Below are 16032 nucleotides of genomic sequence, written 5' to 3'. Positions count from 1 at the left end.
CCTTTTTAAGCTATGTAAAATTCTATCTTGTCCTCTTGCTTGTTACTGCTTTTCTCTTTTTGCTTCAGTTCTCTCATTAGAACTTCTATTTTCCTTCTGTTAAAGAGTTATTTTATTGATTAGAATACATTGAAACCATTTTTAGTATTAAAAATGCTGCTTTGTGTGGATTTTGCTGTCCCTGTTAATGTGGGTATTGTAAGGTTGGGAGGAGGAACAGGGCTCAATGAACACACCTACTTTTAATTGTTCATGTAGTTAGGGGGACTTCGGGAGGCATAGTATCACTGCTGAATGTGAGCTGCAGCCAGTCAGTGAGTCTCATCTCTGCTGCTGGCAGAAGTCTGGGGGGGGGAAAAAAAGGCATATTGCCTTGTTATGGGCTTTTCCCCTGCTGTATCCCTCCAGCTTTGCTTGGAGCAGGGTAGCGAGCACCGCAGAATGAGGAGACCCCAGCTGATGTGGCAAGCTAGAGGGAGATGGTTCTTATGTGGGAACCCAGTCACAGATCCTGACTCAATGTTTGTGGCCACAAAGCAGAAAGTTTCAAAACAGTTTGTGTAATAAATGCAAATTTAGATACCTAGCTCTGCTTTTCCACTGTATGACCCATTACAGCTTTCAGAGCAACTGAGTCAAAGCTGACTTCAGAAAATTTTTAAAGTCTTGGTTTCATGAGCTAGCAGCTCTGGGAAGTGCATATATTGCTGGTAAGCAAACTTAACTTGCTGTTAAGACTTTTTTTTATTCTTGATTGCAGTTACTTTTAAAGATCTGCACTGTCATCCTTTTGAATATATGTATACAGAGAGGTGTATCCAAGAACTACATACACAGAGAAAAATATGTTTTTTGTAAAGAAAAATTTTTAAAAAAATACAATAAAAAAATAGGTTTTTTCCAAACTTTGGAACAAACCTGTGTGTAAAAGTAACAGGTAGGATGGGGAAGCAGGAGAAGCACCATGTCACTGAAGGAATGTGGTTGTTCAGGGACTTTCTGAAGGCCCTGCTGTTGCTTCCCTGTGAATCTCTGATATTTTTCAGGTAACACCTGCTATACTGGTTCAGAAGTCCTAAAATGTGTGTGTGTATGTGTATATATCTCTCTATATATCTCTATCTAGTATCACAGCCATGTTTATAAAATCTCACTGGCTGCTCTGCTGTCACAGTATAGCTTCGGTGATATTGCTAGTGCAAGACTTGCTGAAAAGCCTATTTTTTTTTAAGCCCTAATATGTTTGTGGAGGTAATGGTGCTTTTGTGCAGTATCTGCCTTAAATATTAGAAAATGTGGGGTAACGGACCCTGCAGATGTGAATACCATTTATAATTTCCCTGTCAGTGATTTTTGTTAGTCTGCTTTCTTATGTTAGAGTTGAAGCTGTTTTGTGCTTTTCCTCCTGTAAAATTAGGAATGTAAGAATGACTATTTTCCAATGTCAAATCCTCACACTCTTTCAAGAACAATGTGACAGTTACTGAATATGCTCAACCGAGTCTCCTTATTTATAGTCCCGTGATATTGTGTGCCCTGGCTTTCACTGGACTCTAGCAACTTTGCTCCTATTTTCTTTGTAACGCTGATTTCTTTTCCATGTATATGTCAAGTAAATTAAATACCAAGGGTACAATGGAAGAGCTATTTAATGCTAGCTATCAAGAGCCCAAGAATTAGACCCGGATGACCGGGGAGATGTCAGGTTAACAGCAAAAACTTGGCCATCTTGTAGCACCACAGACTGATAAAGGAGAATTCAGCCAGCATTTAGTCAGTCAGTGATAGTTTTCCTTAATATGAAGAATGAGTAAATGATTAGGAGTTTTTAGCCTGGAGAGAGACGACTGGTGCAGTATGTGAAAAAGATCTGTAAAACTGATTAATGCAGAGAAAGTGTGAATAGGGAATGATTCTTCACTGTTTCTCATATTACGGGAACCAGAGAGAATAAAAGAGCGTGTCAGGACAGACACGAGGAGATACTTGTGCTGCACATTAAAGTCAGAATTCATCGCTGCTGGAGGTTGCGGGCATGGAGTTTATCTCGCTCAGTAGATGAGACAAATTATTGGAAGATAAATCCATCGAGGGTGTCTGACCACAGAGAAGTCACCAGTGGCTTGGAAATCTTGGAGATGCAGAAAGCTGGGAGAGATTACTAGGCAGGTACAGCTATGTGCTTCCCTGCTCTTACACTCTTCTGTAGGCGTTGGCCATCGGCACATCAGAGTCAGGGTGGTGGGTTGGAAGGACCTTTTGTTTGACAGTGGGTTTTTTGGTTTTTTATTTATTTTAGTAATAGGCTAGACTGCATGGTAGTTAAGCAGCCACTATCAGAAATCACTGAGGTGTCCCTGTAATGGAGAGACCTTTCCAGAGACAGCAAGAGACGGGTGGGCACATGAATGAGGAACAGCTACCTTGCTCCCAAGTTAAGCTGTTCTTGATTGTGAATTGTAGTCCTCTGCAGCCTCAGCAGCCTCTGAAATTTCTGGAAAATCATAGAGGAGTCTGAACTCCAAGCTGTTTACAGATTGCCACTCGTTCTCAGATCGGTAGTCTTTGGTTTTTCATTTCTCTCAGATAAATGCTGTCTATCATGATCTCCTGCCTGCAAGTTCAGCTTTTTTGTAAGTTTGGAGGGGTAGAGCAGTTCCTTGTTTTTCCTTCAGCAGGATTTAACTGTAGCATGTTTTGAAACATACATACTTAGTTCTACCTGTGATCCTTGCAGGCTACTCTTGACATGGATAATTTCAAAGCTAGGATAGCTCTTCCCTGCATGGTTGAATTCACTCATTGAAGGTTTTTTTTATTATTTTAATTTTTTTTTTCATTTTTTGATGCTGATCGTAGGTAGGATATGTTTAAATCAGGAACTCCATCTTTGGTGGACTGAACTTGTATTATCTATTAAACTAAAAAACAGGGCATGACACTTAGTTATTGAACTTTGTGTAAGTTGTTGAATTAGAATCAAAGTAAGGAAAGGAGGGAGGACAATGTATCCTCTTACTGAAACATCTCTCCTTTTCTGTAATGGATTGTCTTTTCTAGGAATGTCTACATGTAGTACCAACTTGCAGCCTTTAGGCTCCGTGCAAAACACCTGGCCTTTGTACCCAAACAGGCTTATATCAATGATATAATTGATCAGATAAAAATATTTCTTGACCATAATCACTTTTTCTTTCTCTGAGTCAATCAACACAGAGGCTTTCTAAGCTCAGAAGCCTTACTTTACATTTGTGAACATGGCCCCACTTCCTGTAGTACAGTTGCCTGGTGTCTTTTCTAGTTGCCTAGTGCCTTTTCTGGTCTGTATGTACACTGTTTGCAACCAAATGTTTCAGACTTACATTTGTAGGAAAGCAACATATCACAGGTATGTGTAAGTAAAGTGTGTTTTAGTATTCAGGGTGTCAGTGGGGTGTCTGTCTGATGGCGTCTTCTGAAATCTCTCATTGGTCCATTTTAGTACAAGCTGTATGTCCACTCTCTGCAGTCTGGGAATTTGCATGAAAGAGTGAACTGTATTCTTATGGTTTCTTGTTAGCCAAAAAGAGGTTTTGGAATCTATGTAGAAGAGCAGACTCCTTCCTGAACGTGAACTCTTTCGTTACTTCCTTGGAGAAATAGACTACTTAAAGTGTTGTGGTGGAGCTGGAGAAGAGGACTGACTTTTGGAGAAGGAAGAAGGAAGTAAAGTGAAAGAGGATCACATAATGTGGATTCAAATCTAGATCCCACAGCAGAACTCTCAGTGCCAGTTATTAGAAAGATACAGCAATGTTCTTAACATCTTGACTGCTGACAAAAGAGTAAGGAGGGTGCTTACTTTTTCTTTGTTAAAAACTGACACCTCCAGAAGTACAAGGTTTCCAGCACTAGTGTGTCTGTATTAATCTGAAACAAGAAGGAAGAAAATATGTTTTGGAATTGCCTACATTGTTCTAAATATGTTGCACTCAGAAGAGAAGATTGTATGCCAAGTCTAGTGCTCGTCGTGTCCTTAAACTTAAAATACACAGTTTATTTACTGTTGCAGGGTGAGCTGTCCTGCATAGGAGGAAGCAGTTTGGGGTGCTGGTACTTTTGGTTATTTCTGCTCAGCTTAGAATTTTCTTTGTAGCAACTGTTTTTTTTCTTGGTTAGTTTCTACATTCCCTGCCTTGCTGAATGAATCTTCATCGTGTTTCAGTTTTGCCTGAAAGCGTATTTCTCCCTTATTTTGTTATTTAGTACTGTGTTTGGCAAGGACTTTATGTGAAATAGTATACTTCATGTGCTTCAAAGCTTGAAGGCAGAGTTTTATAGCTGGACAACAAAATTATGCGCTTTGGACACTGGATTTCTGTAATATGCAGTTAGCTTAAGGATTTACTTAGCAGAGTTAGTAGACTTCTCCCAAAAAATGTCTCACATTTTGGATGGTTCATTTGTGGGTTAGGAGATGATCACAGAGTTTTTCAGGAACTACACAATCAGTTGAAGTGGTTGTTTTTGTTTTCCTTACTGGGAAAAAATGTGGAGGTTGTTTTTCAGTTTACGTTCATAGTAATTCTTGGTCCTTATTTGATTGTTTCAGAGAGGTGAAAAGAACACTTAAGTTGTCCGTTAAGGTGTTTATATGGCCCTGTCACCATGATGTCATTGGACTCGATGATCTTAAAGGTCTTTTCCAACCTAAATGATTCTATGATTCTATGTCCAAGCTGCTATGATTTCCATGTGAAACCTTGGTCTTTCTCCTGATTCTCTTTATACCCTTCTCCCACACTGTAGATTTGCTTCTTCATTTTAATGCACAGCGCTATGGTAAGAGATACTCTGCATCTGCAGAGCGACGAGGAAATCACCTTTCCTTATACTGCTCACTGGGTGGCTTATTTACAGGCAGGATTCCTCCGGGGCAGCTCCTGTCGGAAGAACGAGACATCAGAATGCCGGCTCGAAATTGCCATTCATATGTGATCTCTGAATTGGCTAATTTTGACATGTAGGTAGTTAAGAAATGATTACAGTCAGAGGAGTCATGACCTCAACTTTTCATCATCTCCATTGGCTTGTGCCCCAGTTTGGAAGTGAAGAAGGTATAGGAAGTTTTAATTGTACCTGTGTGATTTATCCTCAGTCAGCTCTTTAATTTCTTCTGGCTGTCTGAGGTTTCCGACACGCTGTAAATTTCTCCAACTTTTTCATTATCTGCAATTTCTTTATGACTCATGAATCGGAGTGGAGAGAGAGTGTGGATTTACAGCAGAGATAAACATGTCCATAAAGTCTGTATCTGTGTCAGTAATTGTACTGCTGTCAGTGACTGTCCTGTTTTACAGGTCTCTCTTGGGAGAGGAACACGGTTTGCTACCAGTGTCAGAGAAGTGTTCGCTTTGATTTGCATTAACTTGCCAGGAGATTAGGTTGTGATAGTGAGGATGGAAATTGAGTCTGGACCTTGGCTGCTATTGTTTTTTTTAAGTAAGTGGGTGTGTGGGTGAGTTGCCCTCTATGTGCAGAAAAAAAAAGCAGGTCCAGACTGTTCTTAAATACAAAATCAGGGAGATACTACTGATGATATCAAATGTGATACTACCCATATGCATAAATTGTGCATTCTTACCATAAAACAAATGCTGTATCTAGGTAACTGTCATATATGGAAAAAATACTGCATGAATCCTTAGGGTGTTCTCTGTCTGCTGGTGAAGTAGAATAAATATTTCTCTAAGCTTCAAGAAATTTCTGCATCTTCGCCTTCTTCCCCCTCCCTTACTCTGAGGGGAAAGTGCTATTGTGGATTTCGATGGCGAGTACTAATACAGCATCCCAGTCTCCAGACATTGATGACTCTGCTGCAGAAGGAGGTGTGTACTGTTGGAGTTTGAGAAAAGGGGAAAAAAATCTCTAAAACTCTCCTAAATGTGTTAAAAGTTCAAACTTCTGCAATTTCTCTTTGCTTTTATTTTCTGTTTGATGCCTATTGTTGATATTTGTGTATGGAGAATCTCCTTTTGTTAGATTATATAGTATGGATTTTTTTGTCTGTGACTTACTAATTTTTTGTCACAGTAAGAAGTTAATTATTTTCTCACAGAATTATTTTTAAATATTGAAAGTGACTGTAAAAACCCAAATTACCATTACGTCAGGTATGCATTGAGACCCCCAAATGCAGCTGATAGAATTTTTCTAAGTCTGCTGGACAGCTTTTGCAGAAGAGAGATTATCATAAGCAATGTAAAGTCTATGATTGTGTAGATAGCTTTTAAATGTGCATAGATGTAGGAGTGTTAGAAATGCTAAGATGACATCTGCCGTTGCATGGTTGTGAATTCTGGAGCCTGATGTTGGAAATACAAAGGGAAGCTTTTCGAGTGTTAGTGTCCATCTAGCTCTGGTCACTGAGTTTCCAAAGTTATGTGTAAGGACCACGTGCTACGTGGCCCAATAGCCGGCAGATAACTGTGCTCTTAAAACTGCTGTTGATCTTAATGAGTGATGCTCAGTGCAACAGCAACATTCTGAATAAAAGCTGAGTTACTATGAGATGCTTTTTACCTGATCTTTATTGAAATGTCTGTCTTTTTTCCTTTTCTCTTATCCTCCTCCTCTCTTTGTCTACATCCCCATACCTAGTTTGTGGATCTGATTTTGTTAAAAGAAAGGTCACCTCTGAAAGGTACTTCAGCCAGGATGTATTGCTTTATTAAAACAAAACAAAACCCAAACCAAAAAAACAAAAAGCCCCACACAAAATATTTGTTATACCCTGGTATTCCTTTCTAAAAATGTCTCTTCTGAAAGTGTCTTTTGGTTCCTATAGTTTGTTCGATAGTGGGAAGAAATGCTGCAATAGTTTGATCCTTTCTGGAAAAGAGTTGTTGAGTTGATGTCGATAGAGTGAAGGTTGATCTAGATACTTCCTGTGGTTAAGAGAAGGGAGTCTTTTTGGTGTTAGTGGGGAAGAAGAGGAAGAGATCTGATTAATCTGGAGACTAACTGACCAAACTGTTTTGAAGACACTGAAATCATTCATCTGATCCATCACCATTAGCTTTTGCAGGATTTTTGCTATGTTACTCAAAGCAGTAATTTGTGCTTTATGAGGACATCTGGAATATCAGCGTCGGTCAGTCAAGCAGTGGAACACGTTGTGCAACCACTAGGGTGGTTGTGCAGTCTCTATTCTTGGAGGTTTTCCAGACCTGACTGAATAAAGCCGTATGCAACATGATCTGACCCCATAATCAACCCTGCTTCGAGTAGGAGACCTCCTGAGCCCTTGCAACCCAGATCATCCAGTGATTGGATGATTCTGTGATCTAAGATCCTTTCTAGAAGTAAGTTAATTCAAAGCCTGCATTCCCCAATCTCAGCTGAACACAGCACGAAAGAGTTGGTTCAGCTTAGAAGTTTTGAGCAGGACATCTCAGGTGCAACTCCATGGTCTGCCTCCATGTGAACAGCCTGACTAGGAACAAGCAGCCTAAGGATTCTTGTATCGCAGTGATGGCTTCCATGCTTTTTGGGGGATGAAGAATGGACTTCCAAATACTTCCATCCACAGAATTGATTATGAGTCTATGCAACTTGAGCTGGGGAACCTGTTTTTCTGCATATGGAGATACAGTCCATTCAGTATCATTCTTTAAGTAGAGGAAGAGAATGGTCCTCAGCATATGCAGAGGTTCTTGTGTGTCTCAGCTCAAATGAACAGTGAAACCACCATCTGTCTAGACAAGCAAGGGGTCAATGGAGCTTGACTGAAGAGGTTTTAGCCACAAAAGTAAAGGAATGGGCTGTCGTATTAAAGCATTTCTACCTGCCACATGCTTGGCACAGAAAGAAACATGACTACAAACAAAATGTTCTTACATTATACTGTCAGAAGCCTATTTTTTGCTACTCTATTCTGACAGGATAACTTGTAGACTACTGTCAGTGGAGGAATTGAGTATGGGGAAAAGTTTGATCAAGCATAAGGTTATGTGCATTTTTCCATTACGGTTTAAAAACACAAAAATGCCAAACAAATCTCAGGAGATGCTCTGGCAGGGACTCTCAAACCTTTGCAACTGGTTTGTATTTATTATTTAAATTGCATTTATTATTTATTATAAAAATTGTATTTATTATTTGCCATCTCTACCTTTACCCAATTAAACTTTTCTACTACTTCTGTGTTAATAGAACACTTCCCCTGTATTTACAAATATTGGAAAGATTATACCTGTATCACCTCTGTCTAAAATGTTTTCCTGTAAATTTTGGCTTCTGGCAGGAGTGAAGAGAGAATTTTCTTCTACAGTATGGGTAGCTAGACATATTTGCAGAGCAGCAGCTGATCCTGGTGAAAAATCACACTACAGTGTGACTTTGGAGACCTAGGTTCAGTTTCTGGCACTACCACTGTTCTGCTTGGTTGGTTTTATTTGCCTTCTTATTTGTCCCTATTTCCCCAACTGTGAGGTGGAGTTCATGTTAACATTCTTTTGCAAGATACTGGAAAAAAAACAGTATATAAAGCCTTTATCATTAAGTGTCTGTGGTGGGTTGACCTTGGCTGGACACCAGGTGCCCACCAAAGCTGCTCTATCACTTCCCTCCTCAGCTGGACAGGGGAGAGAAAATATAATGAACGGCTCGTGGGTCGAGATAAGGGCAGGGAGATCACTCACCAATTACCGTCACGGGCAAACCAGACTCGATTTGGGGAAATTAAATTAATTTATTGCCAATTAGAAGTCAGAGTAGGGTAATGAGAAATAAAAACCAAATCTTAAAACACCTTCCCCCTACACCTCCCTTCTTCCTGGCCTCAACTTCACTCCCAATATTGTCTACCTGCTCCCGCCCCCGCAGCACAGGGAGACAGGGAATGGGGGTTGTGGTCAGTTCATCACACGTTGTCTTTGCTGCTCCTTCCTCCTCAGGGGGAGGACTCCTCACACTCTTCCCCTGCTCCACTGTGGGGTCCCTCCCATGGGAGACAGTCCTCCACAAAGTTCTCCAACGTGGGTCCTTCCCACAGCTGCAGTTCTTCAGGAACAGACTGCTCCAGTGTGGGTCCCCATGGGGTTACAAGTCCTGCCAGCAAGGAGCCTCCAGTGTGGGCTTCTCTCCCCACGAGGCTGCAGGTCCTGCCAAGAGCCTGCTCCAGCGCGGGCTTCCCACAGAGTCACAGCCTCCTTCGGGTGCATCCACCTGCTCCAGCGTGGGGTCCTCCACAGGCTGCAGGTGGATATCTGCTCCACCATGGACCTCCATGGGCTGCAGGGGGACAGCCTGCCTCATCATGGTCTTCACCATGGGCTGCGGGGGAATCTCTGCTCCGGTGCCTGGAGCACCTCCTCCCCTCCTTCTCCGCTGATCTTGGGGTCTGCAGAGTTGTTTCTCTCACATATTCTCACTCCTCTCCCTGCTGCTGCTGTTCTGCCACAGTTTTCTTTTCCCTTCTTAAATATGTTATCCCAGAGGTTCTACCACCGTCGCTGATGGGCTTGGCCTTGGCCAGCGGCGGGTCTGTCTTGGCATTGGCTCTATTGGACAGCTTCTAGCGTGTCTCACAGCAGCCACCCCTGTAGCCCCCCTGCTGCCAAAACCTGGCCACGGTTTTGGCCACACCCAATACACCATGCTATCCTGTATGCTGCTTCTTGTTGTCCCCTGCTTGCTCCTATTATATGCCACAGGAAGGCATCATTAGAATGTTGTGTGTGTTGTCAGTAGAAGTAAAATGAGAATGTGGAGATGAAACACGTCCTAATATCAAGTGCTCTTCAGCCTGGGGCCCAAGCAAGATAACTAAGAAAAGCAAGCCTATTCTCAGCTGTTTACAGATATTATATATACAAATATTTCTATTTGTAAGCAGCATAAAGGCTAAAAATCATTAGTATGTGTACATACTAACACCAGGGATTATTTACCTGTTTGGTGGCACATTTGCCCTGCTAGCTCAGAGGCAGTGGAGTTAGGCAGTACATAAGGATCCGTCTCACTGTTTCATTCAGTCAGCATTTGTGCTTTGAGAAAGGAAATATAGTGTATTTGTCAAATAGACTGAACATATGTTGGTAGGGTATTGCTATATTCCTTTTCAGTTTTCTCTATTTTGGATCAGGTGATAATGGATGCAAGGCTATGTGAAAAATCTCCTAGCATTTTGTCACTTTATGGAGTGGTTTCAGTTGTTCTGGGCATGAAGTCTTCTGTAAGATCAATCATGGACTTGCCACCTTACCTCTTGCATCTCCAGTAAATGCAGCTCTGAACATCCCGTCTGTATAATGTTGCCAGACCAAGTCTGATAGTATCTGTCTCTTATTGCCTCATTAACTTGTGAGCATTAGAACAAGATAAAAATGCCCTAAAGCCTCTTATCTGATGATTGTTGTAACCTTCTGAGTGCCATTATTTTAAGTTTGCAGTCAAATGCTTCCCCTGAGTATAAGGAGCACTGATTAAACCTGAAGTGTCCCCAGAGGCTTTTACAGCTGTCATGGGGGCGGTGGCTCCCCCTCTCCAAAAGGAAGAGGGGGGCTGGAGGTCCCGGTGGGGCGGCCACTCTGCAGACCTCCACGTGGCTGCCCCAGCTGTTCCGCTTTGCCTAATGAATTGTTTTACAAGGAGAGGCTGGATATTGTCATCACAAGCTGCCTTCCCCAGGGACCGAAGCCAGCCTGATAATGACTAATGTTAGTGATAGTAATTGAAGTGTGATGGCTCTCCAGGGACTTGCACACGCGTAGAGCTGTCAGGCACTTGTGGCTGGTACAGTCCCATGAATACCTCAGAAATGCTTTTTAATTGCTTGACTTTCATAACTAGTTCCCATATATCTCCTGCAGAAACAGACATTTTATGGGGGGAGGGAAAAGAAGCTGAGGACTCTGCCATGACCCTTGGTTTACACATCTAGTTTACTGCCCTGACGTGTTTCTAATGAGGATGGCTGTGTGTTCTTGCTCCCCTCAGGTCTCGGTGTGGATCTGCTTGGTGCCTCTGCCCAGGCGTGTCCAGCTGATTTCACCTGAACATACCTTTTGTTTTATGTCTAAGCCCTGTCTACTGCGGTGCTGATCCTTGATGCATAGAGATTGTACTTGATTATAAAGGAACACAGTAACTTTATTTCAGAATATCAAAGGATCACTGGTATTAATAGTGTGCAAGTAATGATAGCTCTTTGCATTTTGTTGGGCATTGAAAACTGGATATAGGATGGAATAAAAATCTTGTAAAAAACCTGGCATATCCATGTATCCCAACAGGACTGGAGTTTATGGCCATGAGCTTTTGTGGGTTTAGGACAGAGAACTGAGCAATCTATATAAAACAGAGTGATTTTTTTCTGATAATTTTCTCCTTTAGAATGCATTATTGAATATAGCAGTGGGCTTGAGATAAAAATAGCTGGAATGGGGAATCGTACTTCTGACTTCCTGGATAGCCGTTTATGTGTGGGCTGGGTTTTTGCTGGGTTTTGGGGGGTTTTTTGTTTGCCTTTTTTTTTAAGTGCCTTGTTGGGATTAGCAGATGAAGCCCATTGGGTTAAATGAATGTTTTCTGCTAGAAATAGCATAGATCACAACATTATATCAGTTCAGGAAACAACTTCTAACAGGACCATGGGAATTGCCATACTCAGACCAGTACTCTTTCAGTGTCTTGCCCCCTGACAGCGGACTGTGTCAGTGTGAAGAGCTACTCACCGTTCTGCGCAATTCAGGAGGAGCAGGCAAAGGGAGGTTTCTTGCCAACCCTCCCCAACAGCAGTGGTGTATTCCCTGAAAAGCGACGCCTCTATAGCTTTATCTATTGAAAGTCTACCTATTTCTACATTTTTATGTAATACTTCTTCAGGATCTTGTTAAATTTAACAATATAATGTCATATGATTTTTAATTAAAGAGGTAATAACTTAAGTGCATGAAAGCTTACATTTCCCCCCAGCTATATACATTAGTCTAATAATGTAAGACTTTATCTCCTTGCAAATTTTTCTTTGCCTTTACCTCCTCTTACAGATTTCTTTAGACTGGTTTCATTATTGTTCCTCTGGTTTTTTTATTCATTTCCATACAGTTTGTTTTCATTAAACAAATCTAACTTTAATGGCTATAAAAGGACTTCTTATGTATTAATTAATTGGAGCTGGTGTAATACTGTTGTACTGGACTGAGAGCTCTTGTGGCTTACTTTGCTACTTGTAAGGCTGGTCTTTTCTGAGAGTCTGTAGAGTGAAAATAACAGATTTCCTCTGTCTTGGTGCTGGCTTGGACAGAAGAAGAATGAAATTCATGTTGATACTGCTTGAGGAAGCTGTGAGGAGAGAACGGATTTATTCACAAAGCTGAGTGACCAAGAGGGGGAGCTTGGAAAAGAGATAGGAAAGGGGAGACATTGCCAAATGGAAAACATTTTCTCCGTCCTAGTTGTTGCGGGTGCTTGGAGATACATATTCATCAAATACCTACCAATTGCATAATACTGAGAGGTAAAAGGATAGACTGGCTGAAGGTAGGGTTTTTAATAGCAGATCAGTCATGAGACTATGGAACAGATGTACAAGGTCAGATGATAAGACAGAAATGTGCAGGGAGAGGAAGGGAATGAACCTAATTTTTTGGTACTAAGTCTTATTTTTGTTTCATCGCTGTTTTTAGGTGAGTCAGTTCAGCCCACTCTGAAGTCAATGTGAAGTACCTTATTAAATTCAGGACAAGTTAAAATAACTCATACTAATTCGTTCCAGTCACTTTATGGATTTAAGTGTTGAAAACTGTGTTTTATTGCTCTTATTCATATGTTACTCTGTAAGTGTAGGTCTACCTGGTTTCAGGCCGAGGGGCAATCTTCTGAGAAGACTAGAATTTAAAGAGCGCGCTTTTCTCCAACTCTTCCAGAGCATCCTGAAAGGCCACTCTAGGAAATGGAGCTTGTAAATGCGACCCAGCCTGAGCTGTGGGAAAGAGGTACAGTTTAGAAGGTCACAAGAAAAATTTTTGATCGTGTGGCTAGGAGGCTTCTTTGAGTTAATTTCTTGCCTGAATTCCCTTGTCTAAAAACTGTCCTTTTTAGGAGAAAAAAAAAATCCTGTCTCACTAAAACAAATTAATAGTGATGGAGAATTTACTACATACCTATTGCTTACTTCCCTATTAAAAATCCAACTCTTGATCCTAATGTGAATTTGTCGGGGTGCTGAGACATTTTGAATTGTCTCTGTCTGTACAGGAGGATTTTGCTGTGGCTTTTTGAGTTCTAGCTGGAGATCAAAAAAGGGTGTTTAATGCCATTGCCAGCAGAGTAAACATACTACCTCTTCTCATCATATTCATTGCAAGTTTGTTCTTCACCTCCCCCCTCCAGTGAAGTGCTGGCTCTTAGAAATTTATTTTGGTAATAAAACATTACTTTATACTTGCCCATGAAAGCACGTTTGAAGGCTGTTTGTGGATTCTTTAAAGTGTCCAAGAGATTGTTGTTCCCTGAACACACTGCAAACTTATGTCATAATTAAGCCTGATGAATTTAACACACAGAAAGTTAAGCTCATTACTCAGTGGTTAACTTAGGCTCTTAAAATGTGGAAACCTGTGGTTGGTGTACTGTACTTCAGTTGTCAGTCCCAAAATGTTATGTATTGATGGGTTTTGGTTCTGAGAAAATGGGTGGGTTTATTCTTTCAGAAATTTTATTTTTGCAGAAATTTTTGGTCACAATGAGGAGAGAATAAAGTTACGTTTACTGCTTTTCACAGTTGTAAGTCTTGACAGTAAAGCTAAAGGATATTGTAGTTCAATTATTTTCCTGTGATTTATCTTACAACTTTTTGCTATAATTGGGGAGATGGGAATAGGAAACTCCATGCTGCAGAAGTAGAGATTTTCAGTTCGCAGTTTAATTTTGAGGAGGCATTTTTACTGAGTGGTTGCTACAGCACAAGCACAAGAGTGGAGGGAATTAAAAGGCGTCTAATAACCGATTAAGCAGATTTCGCTTGTGTGTTGTTTTGAGCACTGTTTTAGTGAAGCTAGTGAAGCTTATTATAATAAAGTTCAGCAGAATATATTTTCTGCATAGAAATTATTCTACATTGATAGGGATTTCCATTTCCATATTTCTGTGCTGCGAGGCATATATCCGCATATTGTTTAAACTGCACAAAGTGCCAATTATTTTGGTGTCAGTATACACTGTCATGTAAAATCTGGCTTTCCAGATATTTGGTGATGTTTTACAAACATCTGTATTACAAATAATGTAAGTCTCTCTTTAAGTCCTTGCACGACATCTCCGAAACCTATTGTTACATTTTAAAGCTTCCTAGGTTCAGCAGCAATTCAACAAATACTAGCTCCCATTTTCTTCAAATTGAAATGTGACTTCTGTTTTCTCACTCTAGGGTTTAATCTCCGTTACACTGAACCTGACCAAAATCAGGTTTGGTCAGTAGCTGGAGGGAAATCCGTGAAGAGCCCAGGTGTTGCAGTGAGCAGCGTTGGTGCCCTTGTCCGGGTGGGTTGTTGAACTGTTATCCCGTGGTAGCTCTAGAGGGCTCTCTGCTGTTGGAAATGTTACATTTCCAATGAGTTATATGACAAAGGTCTTAATAACCTGTTGGTCATTAAAGAACTCATAACACTTTTTTTGCAAATGCTAACTTCATTGTCATCAGCAAAATAGAGCATATGCAATTAGAATCTAATTTTCTCCAGTGTCAATTAGAGATCCTCATTTTTATTCTGAACTGTGTTCTGCTCTGCATGTAAATGGCTGTCACTTAAGTTACAGCATTTAAGTAGCGTAGGAAATAATTTTTGTGTATGCGGTTTGCGAAGTTCCTTGTGTAAGTCACTAGAAATACGATGTTACCAGCACTGACTATATGTTCAAGAAAGACAGGAAATAATTATCCCAGCCTTTATTGTAACCATACAGTTCGTTACTGTAGTAACCTTAGAAGTATATGGGCATTGTTACGGGAGCATTAGAAATAAGTGTATAAGATGGATGACTAGATGAGACAGGATGAAAGTATGAGCAGTAATTTTCAGCAGAGTAATAGGCATTTGTCATCGAGTTGTATCAAGTGGCATTTAGAAAGGAAGGAATATCTATGTAATACTTCTGTTTTTTATTTCCAAACCCTTCCTTTGGGTGTTATACAGGGACATGAACCCCAGTTCTGCCTTGCTGGATGTGCAGTATCATGCTGGGTTCGGCTGGGTATTCTGTATCGGACTTGGTTACATTAAAATGGATTTTAAAATGGTTAGTTTGAAAATGAGTCAAGCAGTTAATTATTATAATGCTGTGTTCTCTGTTGTAATACTAAATTCTATTCTCTTATAGTTTTGTAGGTTTGCTTTTCTATATACATGGTTTTGTGCTGACAGTGCATGGCATAAGGGAAGCTGAAGGCTTGGGAAGCTAGCTGGTGACATTTGGGGGGGCGTTGACATGCGGATAAGAATGCAAGGCAGTGGATAGGTAAGCCCTTTTCGTTGGGTGTATGCTAACATAAGCAGCGGTGTGTAATAATTTCAGTGCTAGCACTGGTGTCTTAAACAGCCAAGGAAGAAACATTTACTGACATGAATGACAACAGTTTGCATCTCCTGGAGCAATTGTCTTTGGTTTCAGAAAGCCGGTAATGCATTGCTTTCACTCGGTTGTGTTTCGAAAGCTGTGAAGGCTAGAAATAACTAGAGATAACTAGAAATAACATCTGTGAAGACTAGAAATAACTGCAACGTGATTACAGCTTATATTCTCCAATACATTTGGGCAGCATGGGTTGGACATCCGTTATGGATGGTGCTGCAGTTTTCTGTGTGATAAGGAGCTTATGTATTGAGTGAGTGAAAATAATGTTGAGTTTGATGCTCAGTGAGCTTCCCAGTAGGAACATGCGCGAGTGTCCTGCTTTACCTGCTCGTGGTGAGTTCCGTCTCGTGTACTCTGCAAGCCCTCGCTTGAAGTCACCGTTGTGAATTTACTGCTGAAGGGGGAAAAGGTAAA

At 40.8% G+C, this 16032-nt stretch overlaps 1 protein-coding gene across 15 annotated transcripts in view; it reads left to right on the top strand.

Annotated features, from left to right (window-relative positions):
• LIN52 (lin-52 DREAM MuvB core complex component) overlaps nt 1–16032 on the top strand; it is a 57713-nt gene that overhangs the window by 5839 nt on the left and 35842 nt on the right. The window contains exon 6 of one of the 15 annotated variants that reach the window (XR_012673883.1): nt 12912–12980. The exons of 12 other annotated variants lie outside the window; for them this stretch is intronic. Coding sequence is in view for 2 of the 3 variants with exons in the window: in XM_075151599.1 (XP_075007700.1) it covers nt 12832–12950 (119 nt within the window). In the remaining variant the exon portion in view is untranslated. Of the gene's footprint in view, nt 1–4899; nt 8515–12831; nt 12981–16032 lie in introns of those variants that run through there. 2 more of the 15 variants (XM_075151599.1, XM_075151600.1) reach the window with 2 other exon arrangements.

The sequence above is a fragment of the Calonectris borealis genome, chromosome 5, assembly GCF_964195595.1.
Source record: "Calonectris borealis chromosome 5, bCalBor7.hap1.2, whole genome shotgun sequence".
NCBI classification, from domain to species: Eukaryota; Metazoa; Chordata; class Aves; order Procellariiformes; family Procellariidae; genus Calonectris; species Calonectris borealis.
Note: the sequence above shows the minus strand (reverse complement) of the source record. Positions and strands in the feature narration are given on the sequence as shown.